We start from the raw sequence: 17,473 nt of genomic DNA on the forward strand, positions 1-17,473 counted from the left end.
AGGAATGGAAATAATAATAATAGCACATACCTCCCAGGATTGTTGTAAGGTTAAAACAATATCTGTGAAGTGCTCTGCAAACCTTAAAACTCTACAAAATTACTAGCTATTATATTATCATTGTAGAGAATCAGCCTGGCAAAGCAGACAGTAAACCAGTCCGAGTCAGAAAGATGTTGTTCAGGGGCCCTATTTGGGATTTTTTTTGTTTGGCAAAGAAACTGGAGTGGTTTGCTATTTCCTTCTCCAGGCAATTTTCCGGATGAGGAAACTGAGGCAAACAGGTTTAGGTAGCTTACCCAGGATCATACAGCTAATAAGTATCTGAGGTCTGATTTGAATTCAGGAAGTTGAATCTTCTGATTCCAAGCCCAGTGCTCTATCCACTTTACCACCTACTTGATTTTAGTCAGAAAGACCCAGGTTCAATTATTGCCTCAGACACATAAAGGCTGTGTAACTCTAAGTTCATCACTCAGCTGCTCATTGCCTGAGGCAACTCTCCAAGGCAGGGCTTGATTTTTAACCTGGTTCATGAACTTTAAAAAAATGTTAATTTTGTTTCAATTTAATTTTTCCTTTATAAGCCTATGTAGTTTATTTTATGTACTTTATATTATTCTGAGAAGGGGTCCATGATCCATGACACAAAAAAAATGTTAAAAACCACTGCTCTATGGCTTTAAGTCAGGGGTCTCCAAACTATGGCCCACAGGCCACATGCGGCCCTCTGAGGCCATGTATTCGTCCCCCACCACAATTCTGGAAGGGGCCCTTCTTTCATAGGTGGTCAGTGAGAGGAACACTGTATGTGGTGGCGCCTCAAAGCTCAGCGTGGTCATGTACAGTACTACTTCCGGTGACATAATCCTTTGTGTGGCACCTTAGAACAAGGCGCCATGCAAAGGATTATGTGGCTGCACAATGGAAAATGTCAGCATGGTGAGCAGCGATCTGGGGGAGGGGATTCTGCACTGTGTATATTGCTGCCTGATTAGGGTTGGGTTTTTATAGTCCGGCCTTCCAGACTGTCTGAGGGACAGTGAACTGGCCCCCTGTGTAAAAAGTTTTGGGACCCCTGCTTTAAGTTATGTGTTTCTAGACTAGCAGTTAATCCTCTTCACAAATAAAAATCATAAGACCAGACTCAAAAAAAGAAAAAACCCAGGCTGTAAGAGCATGGACCCAGACACTTATCCCCATAATCAGAACTTAATTCAGATTCCAAAGATGGATGGACATCATTCTCTTAAGTATGGCCATTCAAGTCAGTAGTAAAAGAGGAAAAAAAAAGAGAGGGAAAATGTATCTTTTCAGAATTCATTACTCAAATTCTACATAATCATATTTTTATTGCTATTTTTATTTATTTTTATTGCTAATACAAATACCTGATTCTATGCTATTTGAAGACTATATAATGTCCGCTAACTTACTAGAAGTGCTAAAGAACACAGAAAGAAGTCAGTAAGCTCTTTAGAAATTCTTTGTTCTACCAGAAAACACTGGGAAGGGTAAAGAAGCCCCAAGGAAATCTTTGCAGAAGAGGTGGCAGCACTGAAACTGAGCCTGGACTTAGTCTGAATGACTGATTTGAGAGTGCCCATTCTAGGCATGGGGAACAGCTTCTCTGAAAGGCCTGAGACTGAAATTCACACCACTACTAATAGCTCTTTAAGATTTGTAAAGCACTTAAAATTTTAAAGTAATGTATGGCAAAGTATGTTCTCACACTATAAGAATACAAAAATGAATAGCAGACCCTGAATTCAAAAAGTTTTTAAAAAATTAATAACATTACCCTGACCAATAGTGCTTTACAATGACATTAATAATTCATTCAAATAAAATCCCATCATAATGTTAGGGACCCTCCACTGTAACAGCCTTGTATTTGCTCATGCAATGCTAGTTCTCCAAACAAATTAACAATATTAGTCAGGCTATGCCTATACAGTACTTGCTCCCTTTTGTTCCTGGGCTCTATATACCAGGAACAATGTCTTCATCACAAGAAAAATGCCCTAGGAATAAAAACTGGAATTCAGTAATCTGGAACAGGACTTAACTTGCATAATAAATCAGTGTCATCACCCTTCCTAATACTTAAAAACTTGGCAGGATGTGGATAGGCTGAAAAGAGGTTGGGAAGGCATTCTATTCAGGAGGAACAACGCACAGAAAAAGGCATGTTTGGAGACAGTGGGTAAATCAGTATGGTCAAACAGAGGATTCAAGTGAGGAACAGAATTAAATAAACTTAGAAAAAGGAATGGGAATGAGTGTGAATATCCTTGAATACCCGACCAAGAAATTTGTATTACAGTCATAATAAATTTCAGTTCTTAAATATTTGTTTATTTAATGAATAAAGGCTTGGGGTCCTTTTTCTTAGTATAAAAATTTGTTGAACTTAAACATTTTATATTTTGCTAATAATTCAAAAATAACTATAAGTTGTCAGAATGAGAGCAACTACCTGGCACAGTGGAAAGAGTGCCAGGCCTGATGTCAGTTTTCAAATCCAACCTCAGATTAGCTGTGGGACTGTGGACAAACCACTTAGCTCTGACTCAGTTTCCTCATCTATAAAATGAGCTGGAGAAGGAAGAGGAAACCACTTCAGTATCTTTGCCAAGAAAACCCCAAACAGGGTCACAAACAATTGAACACTGCTGAAACAATTCAACAACAACAACAGAACATTTAAGATGCTCTTTACTTATACTTGACTATCAGATGATAGTGCGTCCATGGGTCTTCAATTGAAAGGGCAAAAAACTGCTTTCCCATGGCACTGTATACCAATACATAAATGTACCCATGATCCTTATACCTAGAAACACAGAGAAATAAATATAAATATCAAACACTTGGCCTCAGTTATCTGGCACCTCTGCAAACCCAGAAAACACTAACACTGTAAGAAGTGCTAAAGATGTTAAGTCCCATTTATGCACCCAGTTATGAAGATAATACTCTATTGATCCTGAATAGCATCATTATAAAACAAATAAGATAACAATGTTTCACAGACAATGTTAGCTGATATTTGTTTCTGTAGTCTGTCCAAAAGGTCATACAATTTCAAATTCTATACTTCATTTTTATGAAAAAGCAGAAAGGGGCAGGAAAAGCAACCATCATTGAAGAAATATTCAGCATGATGGTTCTCTGATGTTCTCTTTTTGTTGCCTTGCTGTGTCAGGGAAGTGACTCTGGGCTCTCAATGCTAGATCAACATAGTGTGAGCTGTGACAGGTTATATCACGTTAGAAAGGCTGCCCATAAAACGGGATTGGCAACAGATGGTTTGTCTCTCATCCAAGAACCAGACTGTTTTAGTTTTAAAAATTAACTTCACAATTACGACTTGGAGGAGGCATGTTTAAACAGCAGTTCTGAAAAAGATCTGGGGGTTTTGGTGAACTTCAAGCACAATATGAATCAGCAGTGTAATGTGGCGACTCATGTGTCCTTGGGCTGAATTTAAAGAGCCACAATTTCCAGGAAAGGAGAGTTGACTTGGACTGTGCCCTAATCAGATCACATCTGCAATACTGAATTTAGTTCCCAAGTTTTGAAATGACATCAATAAATTGGACAATGTGCAGAAGCCAACCAGGATGATGAAAAGGGCCAGTTGATTTGAAGTGGGGATTTATAGTCTAGAGAAGAAAAGCTCATATATATTCAGAGCTAAAAGTAATTTAAGAAGCCATCAAGTCCAACCCTCTTCATTTTACATTTAGGAAACTGAGGCATAGGGAGGGCAAATGGCTTACCTTATTTAAAGTCACACAGCTAGTGTCTAAGCATAGGTTTTCCAAATTCAGGTCCACGACTCTAAACACTAATCCCACCCCCTTGACAACTTGATTCCAATATTTCAAAAGCTGTCAAATGTGTTGTTTTGCTCCTCAGGGTGGACAGTTAAAAGGGGTAAATTTATACTTTTAGTAAGAATGAGAACTAAACACAAGTGGAATAGATTGCCTCAGAAGGTAGTGGGTTCACCCTCCCTGGAGGCTTTCATACAAAGGATAGATGACCACTTGGGAAGAAGGGCTAAAGTAGATGCCTGTTCTGGTCCTTCCCAACTCTAAAATTCTGTGGTGCTATCAATAGGCTCATCAGGTGACTAGCTTCAGCATATAAAGTTTTCAGCTACAGGAACTCACAAAGATCAGCTACAGTTGCCAAAGTAATTACTCTGAAAGCACAAATCTTATCCTGTCACTCCTCTGCTCCAGAGAGTGGTTGGCTCCCTATTGCCTCTAGGATTTCATCCACAAATTCTTCTGCTTAACATTTCAAGTCCTTCAAAACCAGTCCACTTTAAAAAAAAAATGAGGATTTGTGGGAGCAGAAACAAGAAGAAAAACATTTGCTTGATCACATGATTCAATGGGGATATGATTGGGTATGTAGACTAAACAATCACTCTAGTGCAAATATTAATAATATGGAAATAGATCTTGACTCATGTAAAACTCAGTGGAATTGCTCATTAGCTATTGGAGGGTAGTGTTGAGGAGGGGAGGGAAAGGACATGAATCATGTAACCATGGAAAAATATTCTAAATTAATTCATTAAATAAACTTAATTTTTAAAAAATGAGTTTAACAACGTTAAATGAGTTTTTAAAAATTTGACAAAGACAAATGATGTAGTATAGTACAAAAGTATAAAAAAGACATACAAAAACACTACTACTAAGGTTAGCTTTTTAAAAGTATATATTAAACAAAGAAGTAACAAAATAGCCCACCTTTTGAACTTCTTTGTTTTTGTCTATATACTTTGTCTACAACTTACTACTTTAATTGTCTTTCTTAAATTCTTTTTTTTTTTTGCATCCTGTCTCAGAGCCCTTCTCTTCCTTTAAAATGTAACTAGGAGGCCGAGAGGTAGATGACTCAGTGAATTGAGAACCAGGGCTAGAGAGAGACAAGAGGTCCTAGGTAATCCAATGCTACCCATTAATAGTGATTAAAGGAGAATGAGTTAACAGGACTAGAGAAATATAGATATAAAAAAAAGAATATGATAGACTTCAAGGCTATATAGATCTGAGAATGCAAAAAAGGACAGGTTAAAGGAAAATGCAAAGAGATCACAGGAATCAATTCAGTGGATAGATGGGAGGAAAAATAAAAGGGGATCACCGGCAAAAAAAAAAAAAGAGAGAGAGAAAGTATTCTATACATAAGCTAGAATACCTATTAATAACAGATAAAAGCTAATTCTCACTTTAAAATAGCCTAACAAAAAAACACGTCAAAAGGTGCTTCTGGTACCATAGAAGATGAAATGCACCTTCCTCCTAAGAGGTGGAGGATTATGGGTTGGAATACTAAGTATATGGTCAAGACAGTCATGTGGCTATTATTTTCCTTTGTCACACAAGCAGGCTTGATTGATGATGTAGTATACCCAGAAATGATACTATGGCAAAAAAAAAAACTAGTATTTAATAATAATAGTTAGCATTTCCATAGTGGTTTAAGATTTGCAACATGTTTAACAAATATTAACACATTTTTACCTCGACAATCACTAACAAAGTAAGTGTTATTATTATCTCTATTTTATAGGTGAGGAAACTGAAATAGACAGATTAATCAATTTACCCACAGTCACAACTCTAGGGAATATCTGGATCTGGGTTTTAATTCAGATCTTGACTCCAGATCCAGTCTTCTATTCATTTTGTCACTTAAACTGCATTAATGATTTTTTTTTTTAGAAATTAACTTATAGGAAAGCTAAGCAATAACAATAAAATTTCACTTCCTACCATGATATGTACTCCAAGGTATTCACGTACCACACTAAACAGCAAGAAATTCTTAGAAAGGAAAACATTTCTTAAAGGTGAAGGAATAAACCACTGTAACCAAGGCTACAAATTTACCAAAAGATCAGGGAATTATTACAGAGGTATAACTACTAATATTCGGGCTATGACTTCCTATAAGAGTATAGTTCTACAGAAACTCTATGCCTCAAAGTAGTCAAAGCCTCCTAGGGAATCTCTATTATTAGAATCAGGAATAACCCTTAACTTCAAGGCAATGACTTACAAGAAGGCTTAGCCTTAGGAAAAAAAACATGTTCCTATTAGCAGAAAGTGCCTCTTAGGGCACATCTATTTTTAGTGGGAAGGAGGGGCATGAATAACTGCCATCAAGGCTATATAACCAAGGTTCCTCAGTCCTGAGGGAACTGTATGCTTAGCAGCAGTCAGGGACTCCCATGAAATACTTATATGCTTGCTCATATTAGGATAATATGTTCTCAACCAAAATGGAAGATTAGAGGGCTGGTTTTTTTGCTTGTAGACCTATCTGACAAAATTGAATGTAATCCTTCAGGGGGGGAAAATGGATATTTAATGAAATAGAAGACTTTCAAGCATTTTTGATGAAAAGAAAAGAGCTGAATAGAAAATCTGACATTCAAATACAAAACTCAAGAAAAGCTTTTATAAAAAGGTAAACCTGAAAGTAATCACAGGAGATTCCATAAAGTTAAACAGTTTACATTCTTATATGGGGAAATGATATACATAAGTCCAAAGAATGTTATCATTATTAGAGAAATTAAAAGGAGTTTACATACAGAATGGAGTGGGGGGGGGGTGGAGGAGGGATGAATCAATTATGTTGGAATGACCTCAAAAAAAATTGAGGAGTAAGAAAGAGGGATGCATTGGGAGAAGGAAAAATGGGAAGAATGTTCTCATATAAAGTAGGTATGCAAAGAAGAACTTTTACCATTGAGAAGAAAATGGGGAGCAATGAATTAGAAAGTAAGGTGAAACCCATCAACTGGTTAAGCCTGAGTAAGTTATAGTATATAATATAATAGAATACTATTGTGCTATAAGAAATAACAAGCAGGAGGAGCTCAGGAAAACACTATATCTGAAAGGAAACTCAAATTGAAAAAATAAGAAAAGTTTTCTTTGGTCTGAACTTAAGACTTCTATCAGCTCTGGAAGCAGATGTCGAGCCCTTTGGGTAGTTTTGGATCACTGTGTTGCTCAGAATAGCTGCTGTTCACAGTTGTTCATTGGATAGGATTCCTGGCAAAGTGTATCATGTTCTCCTGGTTCTGTTTATTCTACTCTGCTTCAGTTCACATAAGTCTTTCCAGGTTTTTCTGAGCTTCTCCACTGTAAAAGCTCTTTCATGTCTCTTTTATGTGAGATAATTTATCCCATTCTATTTTCCCTTCCCCCTCCTCCCAATGCATTCCTCCTTCTCATCCCTTAATTTTATTTTTTTTAATATCATCATATTCAACTCATACCCTTGCCCTCTGCATGTATATACTCCTTATAACTACCCTAATAATGATAAAGTTCTTTGGAATTACAACCATGTAGGAATGTTATATCATACATACAATGTAGGAATTAACATCATTGGATGTCCTTTGATTTCTCTTTCCTGTTTACCTTTCTATGCTTCTCGAGTCTTATATTTGAAAGTCAACTTTTCCATTCAGTTCTAGTCTTTTCATCAGGAATGTTTGAAAAGCCTCTATTTCACTGAATACCCATTTTTTTCCCTTAAAGAATTATGCTCAGTTTTGTAGGGTAAATGATTCTTAGTTGAAGTCCTAGCTCCTTTGCCCTCTGGAATATCATATTCCTGGACCTCCAAACCTTTAATGTAGAAGCTGCTAGGTCTTGTGTTTTTTTGACTGTGTCTTCACAATATCTGAATTGTTCCCTTTTGACTGCTTGCAATATTTTTTCCTAGACCTGAGAGTTCTGGAACTTGGCTATAACGTTCCTGGGAATTATCCTTTTGGGATCTCTTTCAGGAGGCAAAGAGTGGATTCTTTCAATTTCTATTTTGCCTTCCAGTTCTAGAACATTAGGGTTTCCTTGAAAGATAGTATCTAAGCTCTGTTTTTTACCATGACTTTCAGGTAATCCAATAATTCTTAGAATATCTCTACTGGACTTATTTTTCATGTCAGTTGTTTTTCCAATGATATATTTCACATTTATCTTTTCCCATTTGCTCAATTCCGGTGTTTTTTTTTAAGTTGTTCTCTTCATTGGATTTTTGAGCTTCTTTTACCAATTGGTCCATTCTGTTTTTTAAGACATTAATTTCTTCAGTTTTTTTGTGCCTTCTTTAACCAAGTTGCTGATTCTTTTCCATGTCTTCCTGTGTCATTCTCATTTCTTTTCTAATTTTTCTTCCACTTCTCTTATTTGATTTTTTAAAATTCTTTTTGAGCTTCTCCATTAATTATTTTTTGGGGCTTAAGAACAATTCGTATTTTTCTTAGAGATTTTGGATGCAGCAATTTTGGCTTTGTTGTCTTCTTCTGAGTTTGTATCGTATCCCTCCCTGTCACCAAAATAACTTTCTGTGTTGGTTTTATTGTTGTTGTTTGCTCATTTTACAGGTTTTTTTTCTTTTCTTTTAATTTTCAAAATTGTTAAAGTTGGGGGTTTGTAACTGAGGTGAAGGGAGCACTGTTCCAAGCTTCAGGTCCTTTGGGCAGATGCCTTCAGAGAACGCTCTGAGGACCTATCTGCTTTCAATTCTTTAAGAAGTGTAAGGTACGAAGACATAGGTTTAATACTTCTAGGACTGTGCTTTGGTCTGGGGGTAACCTGTGACTAGGGTCCCCTGTCTCCCAAGGTTACAAGCCCTGGTGTGTGTTAGTGCTCCTCTTCTGCTTGAGAGCATGCCCTAGGGCTGCTTTCTGGATCTGTGTATGGGCAGGGCAACAAGAATCTTGCACCCAGGGCCAGCAAGGACCCCTATAATATCTTTCTGAGCAGTTGTCTGACCCTCCTTACAAAATGGCTAAGAACTACAAAAGCTTTTGCTACTGCTTCAGTTGTGCCCAGGACCCACTGCTATGGTGGTACCTGTCCTGACATGCTGTTTTGCACCCCCACCTCCACCCCATGTACTAGATCCCTCATGTGGCCTTTTAAATTATTTTGGGCTGAAAAATTACTTCACCTTATCTTTTTATAAATTATGCCACTTCAGAATTTATTCTAAGTTTTTTTGCAGAGTAATTTGATATAGATCAGATGGATCCATGTACCTTCTCTACTATCTTGGTTCTGCCTTCCAGCAATACCACTATTAAGTCTTTAACCCAAAAAGAAAAAAAAAGGAAAAGGAAAAAGAGCTATATGGAAAAAAATATTTGTAGCATCTCTTTTTGCAGTAGCAAAGAATTGGAAATTGAAGGGATGCTTATCAATTGGGAAATGGCTGAACAAATTGTGGCATATGATTGTGACATACTATTGTCCTATAAGAAATGATGAGGAGAGTGATGTCAGAAAAAACCATGGCAAGACCTATATGAACTGATGAAAAGTGAAGTGAAAAGAATAAGGATAGCAACGTGCACAATGACAGCAATGTTATAATGATGATCAACCGTGAAAGACTTGGTTACTCTGATCAATACAATGATCCAAAATAATTCCTAATGATTCATGATAAAAAAAAATGTTCTCCCACCTCCAGAGAAAACTATGAATGCAAATTGAAATATAATTCTTACTTTATTTTTCTTGCTTTTTTTGCAATGTGGCTAGTATGAAAATATGTTTTGCATGATTACACATGTATAAATGACATCATATGGCTACCCTTCTCAGTGGGTGGGAGAAGGGTGAGGAGGGAGAGAATTTAGAACACAAAATTTTTAAAAGAATGTTAGAAATTAATTTAAAAAATTTTAAAGAGCATGCTCTTTCAGTATCTAGTAGGGTTATCCTTCAACTATTCAGAAAATCCCATTAATTGGTATGCATGATTTCCTTGTCTATGTCTAATAACTAGAATATTACCAAATATACAAGCATACTCATAAACACACATTTACCTTCTGGTATGTTATAGTGTCTAACTCTAACCCCACTAGGAATATAGATGATATTCAATAAACATTCAAATTTAAATTCACAAATGTTTCCAAATTTAATATCCCTTAGAAGATAACCACCATTGAATTTGCTATGGTGTGAGATTCAAATTTACATTTGTAAACTACTAAAAACCCCTCCATAGTTCACCATTAATGGTCACAATATTACTATGCTATTGAAGTTCTTGTCTATTCCTATAAATCATGGGGTAAATCTGGGAAGTTCTGCTAATATTACAGGGTTGCACAATTAAATGGGAACATAAGGAAACACCAATACCCTATCCCGAGCTATCTTGTCCTCAAAAACATAAGACTGAGTGTCATGAATGTCTATTTGGGTAGCTTGGCCACAGTAAGCCTTTCCAAGGACTACTGACCTACATGCAGGCTACTGGGCACCAGATTATTATATTACTCATGAATATACTTAGGGACACACTCAAAGAGAAAACAAATTTGTGCCTTGCCAAATTGAAACAGATATATGCCTAAGGGAGTTAGTAGATAAGAGAATAAGTTTTTTAAAACCATATCTTAAGCTATCTTTGCTAGGAATAGTAGATAATGATAAATGAGGTAGAAAAGGAAAAACAAACAGTAAAGCAGCAACTAGATGTTAATAATTAATAAATATCATTGACCTGTTTTCAAAGTACCAATCACAGTTAAGAAAAAAAAAATATGAAAGAGATGGCATTTGGGTTTGAACTGATCATTCCAAGGTTAAACACTACAGAAGCTGGTAAATAGTTTGCTTGCGTTATAGAAAAAAGAGGCATAGCACACAGTTCTAGCATTTCCATCCCTAGTATATTTTTCAGTTATACTTGCTACATCAGAAATATGTTCCATTTTATACTATAGTATAAATTCACAGGAAGAGAGAACAATATAGAATAGACCTGTCCCTTAACCCATACTATCTTCTTTTGTTTCTTTTTTCAAAAAGAGACTTAAGTGAGGAAAACAATTCTTCTTTACTACTATACCAAAACTATTTGGAAATGACAGGGAAACGGTGTGAGGCCCATTTGGAAAGGGCTAAAGGTTCAAAGAGACATAATATCTATCCTTTTTTAATTCTCTTACTCTCTTGTACTCAAATACTTCAATCCACTACATCCTGACTATGATGCCAGCCCTATTTCACTTTGAACAAATATCACATCCATCTACTAAAGGCAAATGATGAATCTGTCTATACTGACTACATACAGGCTAGGAAAATCAGATGAGGTTATAAGTTTTTCAAAGGAACTTTTGTTGTTAACTTAAAAAAAAAAAACATACACACATACCAAGCAGTCCTGAACTTTTGTCATCTTTCAAATATTCATTATAAGAGGGAAAGCACCATTCCATATACTTGGTAATGAAGTTTCCAGGCCAGTTCAAAAAAGTTTATCTAACACCTACAATTACAGGATCTTTAGTTTGGAAAGGACTAAAAAATTAGCCCAGTTAATGCAGGAATCTTTTCTATAACACTAATGAACAACTAACTGGTCATCTTACCATCCATTGAGTCACTCTGAAGACTGGGAAGTAGCTACTGGCCTGAAGACAGCCTACTTTGGAGCAATTATAATTGCTAAGTAGTTTGGGGTTTTTCTCCACATATAATCAAAATCTACCTCTTTGAATTTACACCTGTCAGTTCTAGCTCTGTCCTCTACCCAAAAATAAAACAAATCTAATCCATTACCTCTCCTACATGATAGCTTCTTAAATATTTTAAGATAGCTTCTCCAGGGTAAACACCTCCTTCAAGTAATCCTATTATGGTATGGTTTCACTTCTCTTTACAACTCTGGTTTGATCATCTTCAACCATGGTTCTTCAGAATCTCCAATGAAGCATGATATCTATCTCCAGATACAAAGGTGATGGATATAAGGAACAGAAAGACATAATCACTTTTGGACATGTCTACTTTGTGGGTTCATCTTTATGGGTTATGCTTATATGGATTATACAAGAGTTTTTCTTTCTTTTTACTCCATTTTGAACTGGGACAATGTAGAGAGCATAGCAAAAAGTAAAGTTTAAAAAAGGGAGGAACATAGGAACATTTTTTTTTCTAATGCACAGAAGAGATTAGAGGGAGTTCAGAAGAAAGCACAAATACGCAAAGCAGTTTTGAAAGTATGTGTGTATATAAACATTAAAAAAAAACCCTTTACATTCTGGCTTACTAAACAATATGTGTGTGTGTGTGTGTGTGTGTGTGTGTGTGTGTGTGTGTGTGTATTAAGGCATTAGAGTAGTAAGGGCTAGGCAACTGGGGTTAAATGACTTGCCCAGAGTCACACAGCTAGGAAAAGTCTAAGGCCAATGAGTGAACACCTGGCACTCTATCCATTGTGCTCCCTAGCTGTTCCCCCATGTACTTTTCAAAAAGCAAACAGTAAGAAATAGAGATGCAGTGTCCTGCAGAATTTTCTGTTTCTGTTCTGTTTTATAGAAATGTCCTTTTCTTGGTGTTTAAGTTAAAAATAAAAGCCCTTTGCCTCCTCTTCCCCATCACCCCCCAAAAAATAAAATAACTCCTGTCCAGCTGGAAGGGTTTTTTTTGGGGTGCAGTAAAATAATGGATTTGAATTCAAAGGACCTATTTTTAAGTCATAGTTCTGCCTCTATTTGTGTAACTATGGCCAAGTCATTGACTTTTCTTCTTTAACTCCTTCTCTTCTTAGCTTTAGTTTTTTGTGGCACTCAGACCTAACAGAATGTACCAAGATTTTCATGCATTTCTAATCCTTATTCTAAATACAATGCTTCTATATATGCAGCCTAAAATCTCATTAGCTTTTTGGCTACTATGCCACATAGTTGTCAGGTCCTCATATAAACCTTTGTTTTCTAGCTCTACCTTTCCCATCCCATTAACTGTGTAGTTGACTATAAACCTATTAAATTTCATCTTGTTAGATTCTATTGTTCTAGCCTCTTGAGATTTTTTGGGGGGGGCTCTTTACAAATAGGAGAATAAAGGAAGGACAAAAATGATTATTAAAAAAAATCAATCTAAAATTTCTTGTCATATACTTTTCTTTAAAAACACAAATGAAAGAACATTTCAAACTGTACCAATAATTTTCAGACATGGGCAATGTATGGATTTGTTTTGCTTACCTGTACTCTTTTGTTACAAGGAAGAATTCAATTGGAGGGAAGGGACAATGATGTTAAAAAAAGAAAGCACCTTAATGAATATTTAAAAAGGAAAAAATCCTCTAACTGAATTATGGTACTACAAATTATTATCATATGACGAAGGCAACGTAACAGAGTGTAGCAAGTAGAAATAGCATTAGGCTTGCCATGACAGGACCTTGATTCTACTTCTGGCTATTCTACTTACTATGCAAAGGTGGGCAAGGGATTCAACCTCCTCTGAGTCAATTTCCTTAACTGTAAAATGGACATAATAGTTTACATTTCTAGAGCGCTTTAAGATTTTCTTCACTTTTCATACATTCTCTTATCTGAGATTTAAAATTACAATAATACTTGTTCTATCCACCCAGAGGGGTTGAATGAGAAAATCACATTTATAAAGGTGAACTGTTACTATGAAGAATCTAACCACCATATGTTTCTTTGGGAAGACAAGACTCCTAATCTGGCAGATGAGTAATATATGCCCCCATCCTTCTCCATAGAGCCCTGTTATGTGAAAGGGGTACAGATTCAAGGAGTGGTGATAAACAAATAGGTCTACCAATTTGTGACTATAAGCAAGTCAATTCACCCCACCACCCCTCAACCTCCTCCTTTATAAAACAAGGGGCCTGGCCTCACTGATTTCTAAGATCCCTTCCAGCGTTTACATCACATCAATCTCTACTGACTTCAACTCTCTAAGAACCCTTCTAGATCGTTTTGGATGTCTGCCTGACTCAGAATTCCTAATAATATGGTGATCACCTGTGTGTCTTGGCTCTAACAGAAGGTGCCCTGATCAAAGCAGAGGGTGCTGATACCTGAAGATTCTTCTGTTCTATTGAAGCACAAACCACTGCTGCACTGATGTGATTTCGAAGAAAGCTCCCCAGTGAGGCAGCATAACATAGTTGTAAGGAGAGGAGGGGTCAAGAAATTTGGATTCTGGTCTTAGAACTAGCTTTCACTCTTTCTAAGCAAGTCACTTCCTCCTCTCTAGGCCTCAGTTTCCTTACCTACAAATTAGAAAGGTTAAGGCAAGACCATCATCAGAGGTCCAGTGAGCTCTAAAAATCTATTACTGAAAAGAGCAGTAACTAAGCCAATCATTCCCCTCTATCCCTAGTGCCCCTAAGGCACCTCTGACTAGAGAACAGAGGAAGTAAGCTTATGCAAAAATAGTAAGCTCCAGCAAAAAAGTAGAAGGGACTGGGCTCCACATACACAAATAAATAGACATGGAGAGCCAAACCTTTAAAATTACATAGGGAACAAAGGAGGGGAAAAAAAAGCAAAACAAAAGGAAAAAAGGAAGGCTGAAATTTTTTCCCAAGTAGTTCACCTCTGTTAAAAAGGAGGACGGGGGCGCGCTTTTGGGTGTTTTTTCTTTATCCTGCTGAAAAAGGTAAGCATCTCAAGGAGCATCTGAGCACCTCCCCAAAATGGGCTCAATATCTCTTGGAATGTTAAAACAAAACAAACCACAGAAACCAGGTGAGAAAACAGGCACAATCATCCTAGTTTTCCAATATCTAAACTCGAATTGGTCCAAAGGGGGGACATGAGCTGGGAAAGAAAAATACCCCGCATCCAACTGCAGCCCAGTATCCCTGACTGACCTCCAATGGGCAATGGATTCCCAATGTTGACTGCAATCCTCAGTGGAACAACAGAGAGCCAGACTAGGAGCAAGACAGTGACCCACCAGCCTGCTGCAGCCCCTTTCCAATCACAGTAAGAAGCAATCTTCCTCCTCCCCCTCCTCCTTCCTTCTAGTCCCCCGCTAAAATCCCACCTACTACAGGGAGCCTTTTCCGTCCGTCTCTCTTCATTCTAGTGCCTTCCTTCTGCTGATTAGTTCCAATTGATCCCGTATATAGCTTGTTTATACATAGTTGTTTGCATGTGGCCACCCCCTCTAGGCAGTGAGCTTCTAGAGAGCAGGGGCTCTCTCTCTTTCTTTCTCTCTCTCTCTCTCTCTTTTTAACCTTTCTTTGAATCTCCAATGCGTGCCTGGTGCATAGTAGGCACTTCATTTAACAAATGTTTATTGACTGACGACTCCTCCTCTTCCCCCTTCCCCCTTTCCCAGGGACCGACCCGTGACTATAAACAACCAGAGCATGCAGGAGCTCAGTACCTAACTACAAGGGAGCAGCCCTGGGACCCCAGGACAGGAAGTGGTAGTAGGAACGATGCCCATCAATAAACCGAGGAGCAAGGTCAGGCTTCCAATCCCCCCAACCCTCCCCCGCTCCTCCTTTAAAGAAAGGTGGGAAAAAAGGGCAGAAATGCAGCAGCCAGAGAGGAGAATGGGAGTCTGAAGGCAGAACAAGACGGCGGGGCAGAGAGGGCACAGCATGCACTGAGAGGAGGCATGGGAAGGCTGTCCAGCGCAGTCCCTTCCCAGGTGGAGGATGCTGGAGGAAGGAGGATGGATCTGCACCGGGATGGGGGGCGCTTTCCAGAGCAGCAGCGGCAGCAGCTGGACAGGGCGAGGGCTGAGGGGGGAGGGGGGAACCTTCCGAACGACCCAACTCCGGCTCAGAGGGGTGGGCGGGTGTTGGGAGACAACACAGGCCGGTTCACCACCCCTTGTCCTGCTCAGGCCCGTGAGGCTCCGGAGAAGGCCCGCTCGGAGGAGGCTGACGGCCCGGGTTGGGCGGCAGCAGTGGCAGCCGCCGCCGCAGCCCCGCCGCGGCTCCGAGGCTCTCGCGCGCAGCTCTCCGCACCCCCCCACCCCAAGCACAATACATGGTCCCGTCCGCCCCCTACCTTCGGAGCCCCGAAGTTCGTCACCGCGAACCGAGGGAGAAATCGGGGGCCTCCCGCTGGGGCCATGGGCCCGTCGCCCCCAGCTCCCCGTTCCCGCCGCCGCCCGGAGCTGCACCGGTTCCCCAGAATAGGCAAGAGCCGCTGCTGCCTGTGCACGACTCGGGGTCCCAAAAGCCGGCTCTCGCTGCCTACCGCTTACCTAAGTCCCAGGCCGCGCTGGATCCCTCGCTCCCCCTGCCGGCGGTCCGGACGTCGGCCATTTCCGACGGGGGCGGCGGGATTTGCCGAAGAGCTCCGGCCCGGAAACGGCCGAGGGAGGAGGAGGGAGGCAGTGTTCGGCACTTTCCGGAAGGAGCTGGGGAGGAACTGGAGTCTTCAGCACTTGGTAGGGATGAGCGAGCTGGGAAGCATGGGAGAAACAGCTCGGATAGCCAAGTGTCCCAATGGCTAGAGAGCGGGGACTTTGTCTGAAAGACCAAATCATACACTTTTACTAGTAGTGTGATCCATTAGATTGTGAGCTCTCCGAGGGCAGGGAGTATCTTTTTTGTGTGTGTCCTCAACGCTTAATAAATGTTTATTGAAATGAGATTGGCCAAGTTACGTTACATTGTGCCTCAGTTTCCTAATTTGTAAAAGGAGAACGTTGAACTCCATGGTTTCCAGGGACCCAGCGAGTTCTAAATCTGAGTTTTCCATAACGCTGTGAACTTAGAATGAATTCAAATCTGGACTCATGCCCTCATTATCTGTGACCCTATTAAACTATAAGCTCCGTGAGTTCAGGGATTGTTTTACTACTTCTTGTATCCCCAGGGCAGTGTCAGACACATAGTAGGAGTTTAAGTGCTTGTTGAATTGAGACTAACCAAATCACAAAACAGGGTATCTCAGTTCCCAAATTTGTAAAGATCAAACTCAGCGGTTTCCTACAATTTCTTTTTTTTAACCCCTACTTTCATACTTGCATATATAATATATATGATTTGTCTTAGAATAAAAATCATATACATATATATAAGATAGCATATATAATATATTGGTTCTAAGGTAGAAGAGTGATAAGAGATAGGTAATGGAGGTTAAGTGACTTGCTCAGGATCACACCACTAGGAAGTGTCTGGAAGTCAAATTTGAAACCAGGACCTCCTATCTTCAGGCCTGGCTCTTTATCCATTGAGCCCACCTAGTTATCCCCACTACAAGTTCTAAATCTAAGTCCCCATAATGATCTGATTTGAAGTAAAAAAAAAAATCCAAGTTCAAATATGACTTCATACACTTACTATGTGATTGACCAAGTCACTTAATGGCTATGTCCTGATTTGTAAAAAGAGGTTGAAATCAGTGACTTCCAAGGACAACTGCAGAATTCTAAATCTGAATTCCTATAATACTATGACTTAGAATTTTAAAAGCCTGGAGTTCAAATGTAGCCTTATTATATACTCACTAGCTGGGTCAGACTGCACAAGTCAATTTCTGTCTCTGTTTCTTCATCTGTTAAATGGGAATAAAATGAGCACTTGTCTCCTAGGGTTATAAGGGTAAAAAGAGATAATTGTAAAATTCTTTGTAAAAAATCTTTAAACTGTTATATAA

The 17,473-nt window shown here is 38.8% G+C and overlaps 2 protein-coding genes across 5 annotated transcripts in view; one reads left to right on the forward strand and one right to left on the reverse strand.

Moving 5' to 3' along the window:
- The window catches only part of EXTL3 (exostosin like glycosyltransferase 3), a 93,259-nt gene extending 77,053 nt beyond the window's left edge, over positions 1–16,206 (reverse strand). The window contains exon 1 of one of the 4 annotated variants that reach the window (XM_007476508.3): positions 16,071–16,206. The gene's annotated coding sequence lies outside the window, so the exon portion shown is untranslated. Of the gene's footprint in view, positions 1–14,715; positions 14,849–14,891; positions 15,013–15,871; positions 16,010–16,070 lie in introns of those variants that run through there. The other 3 variants (XM_007476507.3, XM_007476509.3, XM_001373573.4) reach the window with 3 other exon arrangements.
- On the forward strand, positions 15,190–16,456 carry LOC130456547 (uncharacterized). The gene is made up of 2 exons (XM_056813728.1): positions 15,190–15,318; positions 15,705–16,456. Exons 1-2 carry the CDS (start codon positions 15,292–15,294, stop codon positions 16,320–16,322), a joined length of 645 nt encoding a protein of 214 aa, XP_056669706.1. The 5' UTR covers positions 15,190–15,291; the 3' UTR covers positions 16,323–16,456.
- The last annotated feature ends 1,017 nt before the right edge of the window (positions 16,457–17,473 follow it).

This window comes from Monodelphis domestica, chromosome 1, assembly GCF_027887165.1.
Source record: "Monodelphis domestica isolate mMonDom1 chromosome 1, mMonDom1.pri, whole genome shotgun sequence".
NCBI lineage: Eukaryota > Metazoa > Chordata > Mammalia > Didelphimorphia > Didelphidae > Monodelphis > Monodelphis domestica.

Excerpts from the sequence above, each read along its gene's own strand:
- LOC130456547 (XM_056813728.1), top strand. The coding sequence starts at position 15,292 with ATGCCCATCAATAAACCGAGGAGCAAG. Across the intron at positions 15,319-15,704 it reads TCAATAAACCGAGGAGCAAG|GCCCGTGAGGCTCCGGAGAA; the intron begins GTCAGGCTTCCA and ends TGTCCTGCTCAG.